The sequence below is a fragment of the Saccopteryx leptura genome, chromosome 2 (assembly GCF_036850995.1).
Source record: "Saccopteryx leptura isolate mSacLep1 chromosome 2, mSacLep1_pri_phased_curated, whole genome shotgun sequence".
Lineage (NCBI taxonomy): Eukaryota > Metazoa > Chordata > Mammalia > Chiroptera > Emballonuridae > Saccopteryx > Saccopteryx leptura.
The window spans coordinates 281,246,339-281,265,454 of NC_089504.1; the positions used below are offsets into that span (position 1 = coordinate 281,246,339).

General features: G+C 41.7%; 1 protein-coding gene across 2 annotated transcripts in view; it reads left to right on the forward strand.

Moving 5' to 3' along the window:
• Window positions 1–19,116, forward strand: part of COPA (COPI coat complex subunit alpha) — a 63,304-nt gene that overhangs the window by 12,139 nt on the left and 32,049 nt on the right. For both annotated transcript variants that reach the window (XM_066362028.1, XM_066362029.1), the window contains exons 7-8: window positions 3,329–3,438; window positions 5,507–5,606. In XM_066362028.1, the coding sequence (XP_066218125.1) occupies window positions 3,329–3,438; window positions 5,507–5,606 (210 nt within the window). The remainder of the gene's footprint in view (window positions 1–3,328; window positions 3,439–5,506; window positions 5,607–19,116) is intronic.

The following is a 19,116-nucleotide window of genomic DNA, read 5'->3' on the forward strand; positions in this document are numbered from 1 at the left end:
CCCTTTTTTCACAGTTGATATAGTTTAATTTTGTGATAGGGTTTGTTTATTTATTTATTAGGGAGAAAGACAGATGGACAGACAAGGACAGAAACAGACAGGAAAAGAGAGAGATGAGAAGCATCATTTCTTTGTTGTGACACCTTAGTTGTTCATTAATTGCTTTCTCATATGTACCTTGACGGAGGGGCTTCAGCTGAGCCAGTGACCTTGGGCTTCAAGCTAGCGAACTTTGAGCTCAAGCCAGTGACCATGGGGTCATGTTTGTGCATGGTGTGTATCAAACTGGTCCATTCTGAGAGTGTCTTTTCCTCCCTCTGGGTTTGAGTAGCTGCTATAGAAGTTTTCTATCTGTTGTTCAGTCCTAGTGAGTGACTTGTCAAAGGCTCAAATATTTCTCCCTTAAGTATCTTTTCACTGCTTGTCAATATTCATCTGTCTGTATTTGCCCTTCCCCTTTCCCTGGAGCATTACAAGCAAGTGCAACAAAGGCTTTCCGCTCTCTCATACAGCTTTCCCTTTTAATGTATGTTGAAGCTTTTCAGAGGGGAAGCTCTTAACAGCTGTCTGTTTTTGTATCTTTGAATCTGTTTCATACTGCAGACTCAGAAAAAGTTGATAGATCCCATTAAAGGGACAAGTGAAATAAATGAAAGGCACCCTGTGATAATGTATTTGTGAAGCTTTGGGGGAGTGCTTTTTTTTTCTTTTAAGCATCGTTACTTTTCTCTACCTTTGGCTAAATGTTCATCTTAGACGGGACAAGATAATTAAAACTGCCTTGTCTTTTAAGCACTTGATTCTTCAATACTGATGTTTATATGCCACTGCATAAAAAAAAAGATTATGATTCTGATACAGTGAAGATAAATATTATATTATCATTAACCTTAAATGTTTGTATTTTCCTACATATGCCAAAATTTAGGCTTAAAACTATTCAGATTTTATTTTCAGTGATAACTTTTATCTTTTTCCCCCTATTAAAGATATTTGGTTTCTATTTTACAAATTGCCAGATGGTTCCATTTTTCTCTATGCCTCCTAAAATACTTCAGAAGATAGGATGAGTCCCAATTCTATTATCTCATGTATAACTTGGTATAATTATGCCAGCTTGCCGGTCTCAAAAGGTTGTTATCAGGGTCAAATCACATAACATGTCAGAGTCCTTTGAAAACAACATAGTTCTTTTCATTTTTTTTTCTTTCTTTTTTTCCAAGTGAGAGGAGTGGAGATAAAGAGATAGACTCCTGCATGTGCCCCAACCGGGATCCACCCAGCAGCCCCCATCAAGGCCGTGCTCACTACCTGCCTGTGGCAGAGGCTCCACAGAGCCATCTTCAGTGCCCAGAGCCAATGTGCTCCAACCAATCGAGTCATTGCTGTGGGAGGGGAAGAGAGAGAAAAAGAAAAGGGTTAAGGGGAGGAGTGGAGAAGCAAGCAGATGGTTGCTTCTCCTGTGTGCCCTGACCGAGAATCGAACCTGGGACATCAACACACCAGGTCAACACTCTACCCCTGAGCCAACTGGCCAGGGCCAACAAAGTTATTTTCAAATGTAAGGTAGTAATATTGTTATACTTTTGGTTCTGACTATGGCACAATAGTTAGCTTTAAAAGATAAGTGTGTAGTTTTGCCATAAATTTGGGTTCTATACAAATAAGACTCTTAGTTTGAATAATTTTTAATTTTCAATTACAATATTATAGTAGTTTCAGGTGTACAACCCAATCATTAGACATGTATATAACTTACTAAATGATCACCCCAATAAATCTAGTACCCATCTGACACTCTACATAGGTATTACAATATTATTGACTATATTCCCCGTGCTTTACTTTACATCCCCATGACTATTCTATAGTCAATTTGTACTTCTTAATCCCTTTACCTTTTTTACCCATCCCCACAACTCCCTTCCCATCTGGCAAACGTCAGATGTTCTCTGTATCTATGAACCTGTTTCTATTCTGCTAGTTTATTTTTTTTTTTTATATTTCACACTTAAGTGAAATCACTTCCACCGTGCTTGCTAGCCTTTTTCTGTCTGACTTATTTCACTTAGCACAATACCCTCTAGGCCCATCCATATTGTTGCAGATGGCAAGATTTCGTTCTTTTTTATGGCTGCAAATAAGACTCTTCTTTATATATATGGGGGGGGGGGGGGGAGAGGCAGGGTGGCAGAGAGGCAGACTTCTGCATGTGCCCTGGCTGGGATCCACCTGACAAGCCCCCTACCAGACAGTGCTCTGCCTGTTTGGGGCTGCTGCTTGTTGCTCAGCAACCGAACTATTTTAGCACCTGAAGCAAGCCATAGAGCCATCCTCAGTGTCCAGGGCCAACTTGCTCGAACCTTTTGAGCCATGGCTGTGGGAGTAGAAGAGAGAGAAGAGGGAGAGGAAGGGGTGGAGAAGCAGTTGGTTGTTTCTTCTGTGTGCCCTGGCTGTGAATTGAACCTGGGACTTTCACGTGCTGGGCCAGTGCTCTACCACTGAGCCAACAGGACAGAGCCAAATAAGACTTCTTATTCTCATGTCTTTTTCCCATTGTTTTCAAATTATAGGCTAATTCCTACCAATAAAAATAGTCTCCAAAATTTTAATGGCAAAGTACATGTATTCAGATCTATCACCAGTCTTTTAAACAAGAGCTTAATGGGACATGACAGTCTGAATTATTTGTCCCCTGCCCAAGAGTCAAGTAGAAGACCTTAGTACATTTTTTTGCATAGGTTGTAGTTTTATAGTATTTTCCACCAATTAACTTTTATATTTAATAGGTCTAGTTTTCTTAACTCCTTTGGAACTTCCCTATGAGTTGCCTAAAAGCTTCCAGTGTAAGAAACACTGAGCTGTGGCCTCCCCAAATGGCTTTTCTTTGAAAACACTTTGAGATGATGGAAGTTAAACTGCTGCAGATTTCATAAAGTTGAAAGGGGGAAAGTGGAAATTGAATATTTATCTCTTGCCACATTTCAAGAATGTAAATGAGCATTATCTCAAGTAGATAATTCTTGAGGTAAGGTTTATTGAAAAAATTAGCTGTGTTAGAAGTTTGGATTGTCCTCTAGGAAGAAATCTCAGTAGTAGCTCTGTTAAGTGTTAAAGGTGCAGAAAAGAAGACAGTGAATATACTTCAATATTTTGAACATTTTTAGATAGAAATAAGAGCTCTAAAGTATCTTTTCTTCAGTCTCTAAATTTTTCTTCCTTTTCTTTAATGTTAGTCTATTACTGTACCTTTCTGTACTTCTGTAACTGTGCTGTTTTTGGTAATATTATATTTACATCTTTCATCCCACTTCTTGCCCCTTCAAAGGTCTAAGAAAAAAGAACTTATCCCCTGGCGCAGTGGAGTCGGACGTGAGAGGAATAACTGGGGTTGATCTGTTTGGAACGACAGATGCAGTGGTGAAGCATGTACTGGAGGTACTTATCTTTACAGCTATCGGCTGGAAATGGGCTCTTCTCCAGGGAAGCAGTGACAGATGTCATTCATATGTTCATTTCTTCAACAACAGTTTATGCAGTGCTTATTAAGTGCCCAGCATTGTTTTGAGGCAGTGGAAACGGAAATGAAGTTTACATACCCTCTAAGGGAGAGTCATGTTACCTTATAAAAACAGTGGGAGAAGAGATAGCTGCCATAGGCTCCATCACTATCCCAAAGTAGAGCCCAGCCTCAAGCCTCTTGTAAGGAAGGACAGGTGGTGGGTGGAAGAGGGGGATATTTACTCAAAGGAATTGAGAACCGACTATTTGTAAATAACTTGCATGCATGGTGGGAAAATACAAAAGCATAAGAGAAAAAAGATTTTTTAAATATATCTAGTTTAATCTTTATAGTTATACATTAAAGTAGACATTGTTAGCCTCATTTTGCTAAAATGAGATTAAAAAATTGAGGTTTAGAAAAATTAAGTGGTTTATCAAAGTCCATGTGTATCTAGTAAATGGATTTGAACTTACATAAATTTCTGACTCCAAAGTCCACAGGCTTTTCACCACACAATATCTCTCAAAAACACTTAATTTGAAATTGCCTTATCTGTGGTTATGTCTCAATAAAGTACAGCTATATAAATAGGGTATAATATCTTCTTTTTTTCTTAGATAGGGAGAGGGGTACAGTTAGGGACAGACAGACAGGAAGGGAGAGAGATGAGAAGCATCAATTCTTCATTGCAGCGCCTTAGTTGTTTGTTGATTGCTTTCTCATATATGCCTTGGTTGGAGGTAACAGGCACTAGGGCAGAGCAAGTGACTCCTTGCTCAAGCCAGCGACCTTGAGCTTGAAGCCAGCAACCTTTGAACTCAAGCTAGCGACCATGGGGTCATGTCTATGATTCCATGCTCAAGCCAGCAACCCCGCGCTCAAGCCGGATGGACCTGCGCTCAAGCTGGGCAACCTTGGAGTTCCGAACCTCGGTCCTCCACATCCCACTCAGATGTTCTCTCCACTGTGCCACCACCTGGTCAGGCGGGTATAATATATCTTAACATCAGCCTACTTAAACTTTATGGTCTGAGGATCTCTTTATACTTTTTTTTTTTTTTTTTTTTTTAGCAAGACAGATACAGGAAGGGAAAGAGTTGAGCATCAACTTGTAGTTGTGTCATTTTAGTCAGTCATTGGTTGCTTCTCATATATGCCTTGAAGGTGGGGGCCCTCTAGCCAAACCAGTGACCCCTTGCTTAAGCCAGCAACCTTTGGGCTCAAGCCAGTGACCATAATGTTATGTATATTATCCCACACTCAAGCTGGTGAGCCTGTGCTCAAGGCAGTGACCTCGGGGTTTTGAAACGGGGTCTTCAGCATCTCAGGTCAGCACTTTATCTACTTCACCACCACCAGTCAGGCCCTCTTTATACACTTAAAACTTATGGACCCCAAAGAGTTTTTGTTAATGTACATTATAGCTGTCAACTTTTGCCATATTTGAAATTAAAATTGAGAAGTTTAAAAATATGATATATTTAAGTACACAATACATTAGCCGTCAAAGCAATGACATTACATGTCAGGTAGCCCCTGGAAAACTGGACATTTATAAGAGAATAAGAATGAAAAGGCAAATGATGTCTTAATGTTATATGAAAATAGTTTTGATCTTGCAGATTTCCTAAAATGATCTTGATGATCATCCAAGAGTTTTCTGACTATACTTCTTCATTAAGTTATAAAATTGGTCTTTATTCTTGAGATGTTATAGTTGATTAGAAAAATTTATAAATAGCAAGGCAGTATATTACAAATGCAAATGAAGCTGAATTTGGGGGGAGCGGGTAGAAAAAATCCCATGAGAATTTGGGGATAATATGGGATAGCTTGACATGGTAGCTCTCATGTTCAAATCTTAGAACAGCATAGTCCCTTTAGTCTTTTCACATAAAGAGTAAAAATCACACATTTTATAGCCATCAGCATGATTCCTTGGTTTGCTTTGAGTAACAGACATAAAGCCGTTTTAGAAGAACCACTTCTTTTCTTCCACAGGGTCATGATCGTGGAGTAAACTGGGCAGCCTTCCATCCCACTATGCCCCTTATTGTATCAGGGGCAGATGACCGTCAAGTAAAGATCTGGCGCATGAATGGTGAGTGAATGGTGGTGGTATCACCATGATTAAAAATTGACTGCTGGCACCCTGGCCGGTTGGCTCAGCGGTAGAGCGTCGGCCTAGAGTGCAGAGGACACGGGATCGATTCCCAGCCAGGACACACAGGAGAAGCGCCCATTTGCTTCTCCACCCCTCCGCCGCACTTTCCTCTCTGTCTCTCTCTTCCCCTCCCACAGCGAAGGCTCCATTGGAGCAAAGATGGCCCGGGCGCTGGGGATGGCTCTGTGGCCTCTGCCTCAGGCGCTAGAGTGGCTCTGGTCGCAACATGGCGACACCCAGGATGGGCAGAGCATCGCCCCCTGATGGGTAGAGCCTCGCCCCATGGTGGGCGTGCCGGGTGGATCCCAGTCGGGCGCATGCGGGAGTCTGTCTGACTGTCTCTCCCTGTTTCCAGCTTCAGAAAAATGAAAAAGAAAAAAAAAAAATTGACTGCTGGCAAACAAGGCAAAGTAGTCAGGTCTTCTGGACTTACTGACCCATTTTGCTACCTTAGGTGTTTATGCTAATCCCAGGGGCATAAAAATCTCCTCATTCCCTGTTTTCTTGTGATGGCATCCTGATTTTGAGGATTATGAACTCAAGTGAGAGTAAGAATTCATTCATTCAACAAATATTTATGTTTATTTTTTATTAAACTTACTGGGGTAACATTGGTTAACAAAATTATATAGGTTTCAAGTATTGATTTCTGTGATACATGATCTGTATATTACATTGTGTGCCCACCACCCAAAGTCAGATCATCTTCCATCACCATATATTTGCCTCCCTATACTCTTTACTACTCTCCCACTCCCCTTCCTTGTGGTAACTACCCATGCTGTTGTCTGTGTCTATGAATTTCAGTTTTATATCCCACATCTGAGTGAAATCATATGGTTCTTAGCTTTTTCTAACTGACTTATTTTGCCTAGCATAATGTTCTCAGGGTTCATCCATGTTGTCACAAATGCAGTATTTCTTTTTTTTTTAATTAGCAAGAGAGAGGATGAAAAGCATCAATGCATAATTACATTACTTTAGTTGTTCATTGATTGCTTCTTATACATGCCTTGACCAGGGGCCCTCAAGGTTTCGAACCTGGGACCTCAGCATCCCAGGTGGACCCTCTATCCACTATGACACCACCAGTCAGACTTTCATCTTCCCTTATGGCTGAGTAGTATTCCATAGCTGTATATATCATATCTTCTTTATCCAGTCATCTATCGAAGGACACTTTGGTTATTTCCATTGTCTTAGCCACTTTGAATGATGCAATGAACATGGGGTTGTGTATATCTTTGCGAATAAATGTTTTCAGGTTTTTCTGGTAGATATCTAGAAAAGGGGTTGCTGGGTCATATAGTAACTCTATTCTTAATTTTTTGAGGAGCCATCACTATTTTCCATAATGACTGTACCAGTTTACATTCCCCCCAGCAGTGAATAAGGGTTTCTTTTTCTCCACAACCTCTCCAATACTTATTACTTGTCTTGTTGATAAGAATCATTCTAACAGATGTGAGGTGGTAGCTCATTATAGTTTTAATTTGCATTTCTCTAATAGCTAGTGAAGTTGAACATTTTTTCATATATTTGTTGGCTATTTGTATGTCTTGGGAGAAATGTCTGTTCAGGTCCTCTGCCCCTTTTTTTAATTGGATTTGTTTGTTTGGTGTTCGAGTTGTATAAGTTCTTTATTTTGTTTTTTGTTTCTGTTTATTTTTTGTGACAGAGAGAGGGACAGATAGGGACAGATAGACAGGAAGGGAAAGAGATGAGAAGCATCAATTCTTCATTACAGCTTCTTAGTTGTTCATTGACTGCTTTCTCCTATGTGCCTTGACTGGGGGGCTACAGCAGAGTAAGTGACCCCTTGCTCAAGCCAATGACCTTGATGTCAAGCCAGCAACCTTGGGCTTCAAGCCAGCAACTGTGGGGTCATGTCTATGATCCCACACTCAAGCCAGCAACCCGCACTTAAACTGCTGAACCTGTGCTCAAGCCATATGAGCCCGCACTCAAACCAGAAATTTCAGGGTTTCAAACTTGGGTCCTCCATGTCCCAGTCCAACGCTCTATCCACAGAGCAACTGCCTGGTCAGCCTATATTTTTTTTTTCAGCCTATATTTTGGACATTAACCCCATGTCAAAGCTGTTGATCTATTTTGAGTTAATTTTTGTGCATGGGTACAAACTGTAGTCTAGCTTCATTCTTTTGCATGTGGCTTTTCAATTTTCCCAGCGCCATTTATCAAAAAGGCTTCCTTTTCTTCATTGTGTGTTTTTGGCTCCTTTGTTAAAAATTATTTTCCCATAGCCTTGGCCAGGTAACTCCGTTGATTAGTGTGTCCCAATACACCAGTGGTTCTCAAACTTTTTGAAGTCAGGGTGCATTTAAAATCCTACAAATAATTGTAGGCATACTATATACAAATTTCTGAGAAATATGTTATAATAATTAAGTCAGATATTAAAGAAAAATATTATAAAGTCCTAGCATGCTTTTATGATAATTAAGCAAAATAAATACGACAAAATTAAATTTATTCTGACATTAAAAAAACATTTTTATGTTACATTTTCTGAGTTATGCTTTTTAGAATTTGTGAAAAAGGTTAAAAAACGACAAAAAAGTTATCTTTTTATATAGAGAGATACATTCTTAGTAAGATTTAGTAAATTCGGCAGGTCCCGGCATGAATGTGATAAGTTTTTTTATTCTTGTGTTTATGAGAAACATAAGCCTGATGTGTCCTAGCGATTTCTTCACTGTTTGGGCATATATTTCAAAGGCAAACCCTCATTTCCTGGTCAATACATTGAAGAATTCCTCTCTTTTTACTCTTAATTGTGTTGAGTGCAGAAAACCCCCACCATACAGATCATCTTAACTTTACACCAAACAAAGGATAGAAGAAACTTGTCTCACTCTTTCCCTGGAACATGGGGGGTAGTGTAAACAATCCAGCACCTCAGCTTAACAGCCTTTTGCAACCTAATCAGGCAAGTGAGGTGGGGGGTTGGGCAGACTGTCAGCTTACAGCCAATTCCCTGCACCTCTTGTCCCCCAAAAATCTAAACTCCCAAAACCCTGTTGGTATTTTGGTCCCCAACAAGCATATATTTTTCTGGAATACCATAGGGTGCACCTGGAAATCTAGGGTACACCAGTGCACCCTGGCGCACACTTTGAGAACCCTGCAGTACACCAACATTCAGGGTTTGATCCCCAGTCAGGGCACACTCAAGAATCAACCAATGAATGCATAAATATGTGGAACAACAAATTGATGATTCTCCCTTTCTCTCTCCATTCCTCTTTCTAAAATCAATCAACAAATGTAAAAAAAATTATTTGGACTTGCAGGGAGTGGGCGCAGGGAAAGAGGTGGCTGAGCACCTTGCTGCAGTGCAGGAGGGCTTGGGGATGTGGTGCTGCCACGCCGCCTCACCTGCCAAGTCTAAGCCACAGTGGCTGAGCTGCTGCCCCAGCTGCCAGCCGAGCAGCCACCCAGGTGAGCCTGCTGCGTGGGAAGATGTGCTGTAGCAGGAGCAGGATGGATGCCATTGAGCCCCGCTACTACGAGAGCTGGACCCAGGAAACAGTCCGCCTGGCTCACCTGCACCAACTCAAACGTGCTGCCCAGCAACACTGCCCCTGACAGCAGCTGGAGGCTGGTGGCCTGCATGGGGTTATTTATTTACTATTATGCCATGCTGAGTCATATCCCATCATGCATCATGAAATCTGGTCCCTGCAATGGGTGGGGCTTGGGACAGGCAAACTCTTTTGTGGTGCCCTGCCAAACATCCGACAGCCCTGCCAGGCACACGCTCCTGAAGACCTGCGTCATTCACAGGAAGAGCTCAGCTCAAGTCCCAGGATAGCAGTAGCCTAAAATTGGCAAGACTCTTAGATGGGCAGGATCATTTCAATTCTTTAGAAATTTCTATCAGTATCAGGGGAGAGGGACATTTCTGAAGATCAAGATGGAATCAAGGCTTTCTTGGAGGCATACTGGCAGTCCCTAGGGTCTTTAGAAAAGTGGCCTAATTCCTGTAAATTTTTCATACTGGGAACTGAAAATCTTTAGTTAGAGTGGTCATTTGAGAAAACTATAAATCACCTGGTTTTCAGCAACCCTGGGAGGTTAGCCAGGGTTCTTTATTCTTTTCTTCCTCTGTGCTCCCTTGTCTCACCCGCCCCCACCAGTTCTCTACCCATGAACTCAGTCCCAGGTTTCTGGGGGATGCCTAATGGCTCACAGTGTTGTGGTAGGAAGCCAGAATGCCATTTTCCCCGTTTCCATCAACCCTTTTCAGATTGGGGACAAAAAGCAAAGGCTGGATTCAGAAGAATCCAGATTGTAAAATTATAAAAATGGCTTCATTATTAGAATTCCAAAGATGGAGAAGTCTCTGGAGGTTACCTATTCAAGGCAGGTGGGACTAAATTAAATTGCCCCAGTCTACATTCTCTCAACCACTTTATAGCTCTTACTTACCCCCAGTGCCCTCTGTCTTCAAAGGTTCTTTCTTTCTAAGCTTCTGGTCATTTGCCTTTACAATTGAAGCCACTTTCTACTGGCCACCCCAACCTCAGAAGTTATGAGGACAGGAAATGGATTCATCATCTCTTATGTCTTCTGTGATAGCACCATAGGGAGCATGCCTTCCAGTGGAGGGCAAGTCACCTGACAGGTGCTTGCTCAGTAAATATTGATAGAAGAGGGGTATGTTTTTCTTTCGGTCCCACAGAGGAAAGAGCTTCTTACCTCCTCATTACTGAAAAAGTGATCCTGAGCCTCTGCTTCCCATTACTGGAGATCATTTTCCACTAGCCAGAAGAATTCAGGCCCTGGCTGGTTGGCTCAGTGGTAGAGCATCTACCTGGCGTGTGTATGTCCTAGGTTTGGTTCCTGGTCAGGGCACACAGGAAAAGTACCCATCTGCTTCTCCACACCTCGCCATTTCAATTCTCTATCTCTTCACCTCCTGCAGCCATGACTCAATTGGAGCAAGTTGGCCCCAGGCATGAGGATGGCCCCATGGCCTCTGCTTCAGGTGGGAGAGCTTGGTTGCTGAGTAACGGAACGCCCCAGAGGGGCAGAACATCGCCCCCTAGTGGGCTTACCGGGTGGATTCCCATCGGGGTACATGTGGGAGTCTGTCTCTGCCTCCCTGCCTCTAAATAAAAAAAAAAAGAAAAGAAATTCAGTTAAGTTTTTAGATTCAGCTATTATGGTAGGCTTGGAATTAAAGACTTAGCTGAAGCCACAGTATCTGATATCCATTGCTTCCCTGTGTCACCCAGGCCTGTCTCTCTGTCACAGGAGGAAATTAAATTGGTCTGGCATGATTTAGTCCTCATAAAATAAGTTTGCTGGATTGATTTTTACTTCTGTTGTCTGATGGGGGTCTCCCGAGGAGAAAGGGAAACTGAAGTTGCCATGCCCCAGCAGCTCAGTTGTTCCATATGTTTATAGCTTCTTAATCTTACTTTGATTTAATCACAAGTACCTTTAATTGCATCCTTAAACATCCCCTTTTGTACTGTTATTTTTTTTCTAATTTCTTTATAGAGTTAAACATTCCAAATTTCAAAAAATATTTGCTGATAATACATGTGGTTTTATTTCTGGGTTCTCAATTCTCTTCCATTGCTCTGTGTTTCTGTTTTTCTGCCAGTGTCATGCTGTTTTAATTATTATTGCTCTGTATTGAAGTCAGGTAGTGTGATAACTCTGGCTTACTTCTTTTTTTTCAGGATCACTGGCTATTTGGGATCCTTTGTGATTTCATACAAATCAGATAATTTTTTTGTTCTGTTTATTTAAAAATGACATTGGGCCTTGGTTGGGTAGCTCAGTTAGTTGGAGCATTGTCCCAAGAAGCCAGGGCTGCAGGTTTGATCCCTGATCAGGGAACCTGCAAGAATCAACCAATGAGTTCAGAGGTGGGTAGAGCAGCAAACTGATGTTTCTCTCTTTCTCCTCCCCACTTCCTTCCTCTGTTTCTAAAATCAAGAAAAAAAATTTTAAATGACATTGGAATGGTTTTTTTTTTAGAGAGTGAGAAGGGGGCTGAGATAGAGGCGGAAGCATCAACTGATAGTAGTTGCTTCTCGTATGTGCCTTGACCAGGCAAACCTGGGGTTTCAAAGGTCTACACTTGATCCATTGCAGCACCTTTTTTTTTTTTTTGTCAAGATTTTATTCATTTGAGAGAGAAGAGGTGCAGAAGGAGGAGCAGGAAGCGTCAACTCCCATGTGTGCCTTGACTGGGCAAGCCTGGGGTTTTCAAACTGGTGACCTCAGTGTTGCAGGGCATCACTTTATTCACTGTGCCACCACAGGTCAGACAGACATTGGGATTTTGATGGGGATTGCATTAAATCTTTATATTGCTTTGGGTAAAGAGGTCATTTTAACTATGTTGATTCTTCCAATCATGAACATGGAATATCTTTCCATTTCATTGTGTTTTTTCAATCTCTTAATAATGCTTTGTAGCTTTCAGTATATAGGTCTTTCACATCCTTTGTTAAGTTTATTCCTAGATATTTTTTCCTTTTTTTTTTTTTTTTTACTTAAGAGGCAGGGAGGCAAAGAGACAGACTCCCACATGTGCCCTGACTGAAATCCACCCATCAAGTCTCCTACAGGGCGATGCGCTGCCTATCTGGGGCCGCTGCTCTGTTGCTCAGCAACCAAGCTATTTCAGTGCCTGAGGCAAGGCCATCGAGCCATTCTCAGCACCTGGGGCCAGACTTGCTCAAATTGAGGCATAGCTGTGGGAGAGAGAAGGGGAAGGGGTGGCAAAGCCGATGGTCACTTCTCTTGTGTGCCCTGACTGGGAGTTAAACACCAGGCCAATGCTCTACCACTGAGCAACTGGCCAGGGTCAGGTATTTTATTCTTGTGTTTTTTTGTTTTTGTTATTTCTTTCATTTTATTTTTTATTTTTTTTTATTCATTTTTGAGAGGTGGGTGGGGAGCAGGGGGAGAACCAGGAAGCATTAACTCCCATATATGCCTGACCTGGCATGCCCAGGGTTTTGAACTGGCAACCTCCATGTTCCAGGTCAATGCTTTTATCCACTGCACCACCACAGGTCAAGCTCTTTTTTCTTTTTTTTTACATTTTATTGTTAGTATATAGGAATGGAGTAGATTTTTGTACATTGATTTTGTATCCTGCAACTTTACTAATTTATTGTTTCTAAAATTTTTTGTGGAGTCTTTGGGGCTTTTTATATATGGAATTATGTCACCTGCAACAAGTGACATTTTTATTTCTTTGTTCCCATTTTTGACGCCTTTTATTTCTTTGGCCTGATTGCTCTGGTAGGTCTTCTAGAACTGTGATGAATAAGAGTGGTGAGAGTGTACATCCTTATCTTGTCCCTGATTTTAGAGGAAAAGATTTCAGTTTTCACCATTGAGTCTGATACTGGCTAAGGGTATGTCATATGTGGTCTTTATTATGTTGAGGTACTTTGCTTCTATACCCATTTTATTCAGTGCTTTAATCATAAATGGATGTTGTATCTTATCAAATGCTTTTTCTACATCTATTGATATGATTTTTATTCTTCGTTGTATTAATGTGCTGAATTACATTGATCGATTTGCATATGTCGAACCATCCTTGAACTCCTGGAATGAACCTTACTTGATTATGATGTATTATTTTCTAATGCATTGTTTTAGTCAGTTTGCTAGTATTTTGTTTAGGATTTTTGCATCTGTATTCATCAGAGATATTGTCTGTAGTTTTGTTTTTTCTTAATGTTATTCTTGCCAGGTTTTGGTAATTATGGTTATGTTGACCTCATAAAATGTGTTGGAAGGTATTACCTTTTCTTTAATTTTTGGAAAAGTTTGAGAAGGGTAGGTCTTAGATGTTCTTTAAATGTTTGGTAGAATTCACTAGTGAAGCAATCTGGTCCTGTACTTTTATGTTGGGGTTTTTGGGGGGTTTTGGGGTCGTTTTGTTTTTTTTTTTGATGGTTGTTTCAATTTCCTCACTGTTGATCAGTCTATTTAGAGTTTTCAGTTCTTCATGATTCAGTCTAGGGAGCTTATATCTTTCTAGGAACTTACCCATTTCTTCTAGGTTATTGAATTTGGTGGCATATAGTCTTTCATAGTTTTCTAATATGATCCTTTATATCTGTGATATCTGTGGTCACTTCTCTTTTCATTTCTGATTAAGACTCATTCTGATTAAGTCTACTTTTTTATCCTTAGTCAATCTAGCCAGTGGTTTGTCAATTTTATTAATCTTTTCAAAGAACTCTTTGTTGTATGATTTGTATAGTCTCTTTGTTCTCTACAGTTATGCTCTAATTTTTATTATTTTCTTCTACTTTGGGTTACATTTGTTCTTTTTCTAGTTCTTTAAGATCTTATATTAGGTTGTTTACTTGAGGTTTTTTTTTGTTTTTGTTTTTGCATTTTTCTGAAGCTGGAAACGGGGAGAGACAGACAGACTCCCAACTGGGATCCACCCGGCACGCCCACCAGGGGCAACGCTCTGCCCCGGAGGGGGCGATGCTCTGCCCCTCCGGGGCGTCGCTCTGCCGACCAGAGCCACTCTAGCGCCTGGGGCAGAGGCCAAGGAGCCATCCCCAGCGCCCGGGCCATCTTTGCTCCAATGGAGCCTTGGCTGCGGGAGGGGAAGAGAGAGACAGAGAGGAAGGAGGGGTGGGTGGAGAAGCAAATGGGCGCTTCTCCTGTGTGCCCTGGCCGGGAATCGAACCCGGGTCCCCCGCACGCCAGGCCGACGCTCTACCGCTGAGCCAACCGGCCAGGGCAAGATTTCTTTCTTGGGATAGGTCTGTAATCGATATAAACTTCCCTCTTATTACTGCATCCTGGAAGTTGTGATAAGCCATATTGTCATTCCCATTTGTCTCTATATATCTTTTTATTTGTGTGTTTTAAAGAGAGAGAGGATAGAGTGAAGGGAGGGAGTGGGAAGCATCAACTCATAGTAGTTGCTTCTTATATGTGCCTTGTCTGGGCAAGCCCAGAGTTTCAAAGCGACCTCAGCATTCCAGGTCAATGCTTTATCCACTGCACCACCACATGTCAGGCTCTATATATCCTTTTATCTCACTTTTTATTTCTTCTTTGGCCCAATTTTTTTTTTTTTTTCTGAAGTGAGAAGTGAGGAGGCAGAGAGACAGAATCCCGCATGCACCCGACCAGGATCCACCTGACAAGCCCACTAGGGGCCAATGCTCTACCCATCTGGGCCATTGTTCTGTTGCATCCAGAGCCATTCTGGTGCCTGAGGCGGAGGCCATGGAGCCATTCTCAGTGCCCGGGACAACTTTTGCTCCAATGGAGCCTTAGCTGTGGGAGGAGAAGAGAGAGAGAGAAAGAAAGGAGGGGAGGAGGAGTGGAGAAGCAGATGGTCACTTCTCCTGTGTGCCCTGACCGGGAATTGAACTCGAGACTTCCACATGGTAGGCTACCACTCTACCACTGAGCCAACCAGCCAGGGCTGACCCGGTCATTTTTTAATAGTAAGTTGTTCAATCTCCACATATTTGTTGGTTTCTTTGTTTCTTTTTGCAGTTGATTTCTAATTTCAAAGCAGTGTGGTAAAAAATGTACTTGGTATGATTTCAGTCTTCTTAAATTTGTTGAAATTAGATTTGTGACCCAACATATGGTCTGTCTTTGAGAATATTCCGTCCTGACCTGTAGTGGTGCAGTAGATAAAGCATCAACCTGCAACGCTGAGGTTGCTGGTTCAAAATCCTGGGCTTACCTGGTCAAGGCACATACTGGAGTTGAAGGAAGCTTCCTGCTCCTCTTTCCCTTCCTCTTTCTCTCCCTCCTCTCTCTTTTTTTAAAAAAAATTAATTTTTTTTAAAAAAAGAGAATATTCCTTGTGCACTAGAGAAGAATGTCCAATCCAATGTTCTGAGATGAAATGTTTTATAAATTTTTTTTTTTAAGCTGCCTATATGTGCCTTGTCTGGGAAATTGAACCTGCAAACTTTGCACTCTGGAACAATGCTCCAACCAACCAAGCTATGTGGCCAGGGCTTAATTTTTGTTGATTTTTAGAGAGACAGAGAGAGGAAGAGAGATAGAGAAGGGAGGGAGAAGGAAGCATTCATTTGTTGTTACACTCAGTCATGCATTCCTTGGTTGCTTCCCATATGTTCCCTGACCTGGAATCAAACCTGCAGCCTTATCATTTTGAGACAACACTCTTAACTGACTGAACTAACCAGCCAGGGCCTTGTTTCTCCCTTTAGTTCTGTTAGTAGTTGCTTTATTTATTTTAGTGCTCCCTGACTAGGTTCATATATAGTATATGGAGAAGTGTTACGTCTTCTTGATATAGTGTCTGTCCCTTTTATCATTATAAAATGTCCATCTTTCTTTTTTTACCTTTGTTATTTTGAAATCTATTTTGTCAGGAACAAGTATGGCTACACCTCCTTTACTGGGGATGCTGTTTGCTTGGTCAATCATTTTCCACCCTTTCACTTTGAATCTATCTTTGTCTTTGCAGCTTTCATGTGTCTGCTGAACGCAGCATATGGTTGGATTTTGTTTTTTGATCCAGTCTGCTACTCAGTGCCTTTTTATGGGTGAATTCAGTCCATGTACATTTAGGGTGATGATTATCAATGTATGATAATATCCTATAGCCATTTTATCTTTCGTTTTCTGGTAGCTCTGTGCCTCCACCAGTTCTTTTCCTTTGTGTTTATGCATTTTTGTTCTATTTCCTCTTTTTAGGTTGTGTCTCAGATTTGGGTTGTTTATGTGTAGTTACCATTAGGTTTATGAAAAGAAAGTTTCATATATACAGAATTTTTTTTCCTTTTGAATACACCTGATCTCCATCCTCTTTTGCAAATTCAGACCTATACTCTCTCCCCTTTTATGTTACTATTTTTTTAAGTGAGAGGAAGGGAGATAGACTCCTGCATGTGCCCTGATGGGATTTATTCAGCCACCCCCCCATCTGGGGACGATGCTCAAATCAACCGAGCTATCCTCAGCATCCAGGACCAACACTCAAACCAATCGAGCCACTGGCTGTGAGAGGGGATAAGAAAGAGAAAGGGGAGAAGGAGGGAAAGAGAAGCAGATGGTTGCTTTTCAAGTGTGCCCTTGGTGGGTATCAAACCTGGGATGTTTGCATGCTGGGCCAATGCACTATCCACTGAACAAACTACCCAAGGCTCTCTTTTATGTTTTTGTTATCACAAATTAGCCTTGTTTATGTTGTAAGTTTGTTGGTGATCTTACTCATAGTTTTGTGACCTTTTCTTCTTTGTTTCAGGTAGAATAACACCCTTAAGTATTTCCTACAATAGAGCTTCTGTATGTCTGGAAAAGTCTTTATTTCTCCTTCATATCTAAAAGATAGCTTTGCTGGATATATGATATTATTCTTGACTGACGATTTTTCTCTTTCAGTAGTTTGCATATTTGGTTCCTCTCTCTTCTAGCTTGTAGAGTTTCTGCTGAGAAGTTCAATGATAACCTAATGGGCTTTCCTTTATAGGTTACTTTCTTCTGGCTGCCTTGAGAATTTTTTCTTTGTCATTAATTTTTTTTTTTTTTAATTTTTTACAGAGAGAGTGAGTCAGAGAGAGGGATAGACAGGGACAGACAAACAGGAATGGAGAGAGATGAGAAGTATCAATCATTAGTTTTTCATTGCACGTTGCAACACCTTAGTTGTTCATTGATTGCTTTCTCATATGTGCCTTGACCGCGGGCCTTCAGCAGACCGAGTAACCCCTTGCTGGAGCCAGCGACCTTGGGTTCAAGCTGGTGGGTTTTTGCTCAACCAGATGAGCTCGCGCTCAAGCTGGCGACCTCGGGGTCTCGAACCTGGGTCCTCCGCATCCCAGTCCAGTGCTCTATCCACTGCGCCACCGCCTGGACAGGCTCTTTGTCATTAATTTTTGACAGTTTTAATACAGTGTGCCTTGGAGAAGACCTTTTTGGCTTGAGGTAATAGGTCTTCGATTTGCTTCTTGGATTTGAGGATCCAACTCTTCCCATAGGTTTGGAATGTTTTCATCAACTGTTTCAATAGGCTTTCTGTTCCCTTCTCCCTCTCTCTGGTATGCCTTTTCTTATAATGCTCTTGCTGATGGAGTCAGATAGTTTTCGTAGAGTTCTTTCCTCTGTATCATATGAGTCTAGATTTCTATCTTCAATATCACTTATTCTTTCCTCCATCTAGTCAGCTCTATTTTCTTTGCTCATAAGTTCATTCTTGATTTTCTTTCATTGAGATTAATTAATTTTCTTTAATTGAGCTCCAGAATCTGTTCAGTTCTTTCTTTTTTTTTTTTTTTTTTTTTTTTTTGTATTTTTCTGAAGCTGGAAACGGGGAGAGACAGTCAGACAGACTCCCGCATGCACCCGACCGGGATCCACCCGGCACGCCCACCAGGGGTGACGCTCTGCCCACCAGGGGGCGATGCTCTGCCCCTCCGGGGCATCGCTCTGCCACGACCAGAGCCACTCTAGCGCCTGGGGCAGAGGCCAAGGAGCCATCCCCAGCGCCTGGGCCATCTTTGCTCCAATGGAGCCTTTGCTGCGGGAGGGGAAGAGAGAGACAGAGAGGAAGGAGGGCGGGGGTGGAGAAGCAAATGGGCGCTTCTCCTATGTGCCCTGGCCGGGAATCGAACCCGGGTCCCCCGCACGCCAGGCCAACGCTCTACCGCTGAGCCAACCGGCCAGGGCCTGTTCAGTTCTTTTTTTTAAGTTTCAGTCTCTTTGGTAAAGTACTTGTTTTGTTTATTTGATTTGTTTTCTGAGCTCATTAAATTGCCTAACTATGTCTTCTTACATCTTATTGAGTATTTTCAGAACTGCAATCTTGAATTTTTGTCATTTAAGTCATGTATTTCCATGTCTTTAAGTTTGTTTTCTGGAGATTTTTCATTTTACTTCTGAGCTGCCTTTTTACTTTGGTTACTCATGGTATTTCATAGATTCATTCTGTTTAGGTACCTACTACTGCTCTAGTAGATTGCTAAGAAGAAGTATTTTTTTTGTTTTTTAGTAGGTGGCACTGAATCACAGGTTTTTTATTTTTCTAAGCTAGAGAGACAGACAGACAGGGACAGACACACTGGGAGAGAGATGAGAAACATCACTTCTTCATTGCAGCACCTTAGTTATTCATTGACTGCTTTCTCATATGTTCCTTGACCAGAAGATTACAGCAGAGCAAGTGACCCCTTGCTCAAGCCAGCGACCTTGGCCTCAAACCAGTGACCTTGGGCTTCAAACCAGTGACCTTTGAGCTAAAGCCAGTGACCATGGGGTCATATCAATGATCCCACACTCAAGCCAGTGACCCTACGCTCAAGCCAGTGACCCTGCGCTCAAGCTGGTGAGCTTGCACTCAAGCCAGCTTAGCTGCACTCAAGCTGGCAACCTCAAGGTTTCAAACCTGGGTCCTCAGTATCCCATTCTAATACTCTATCCAGTACACCAC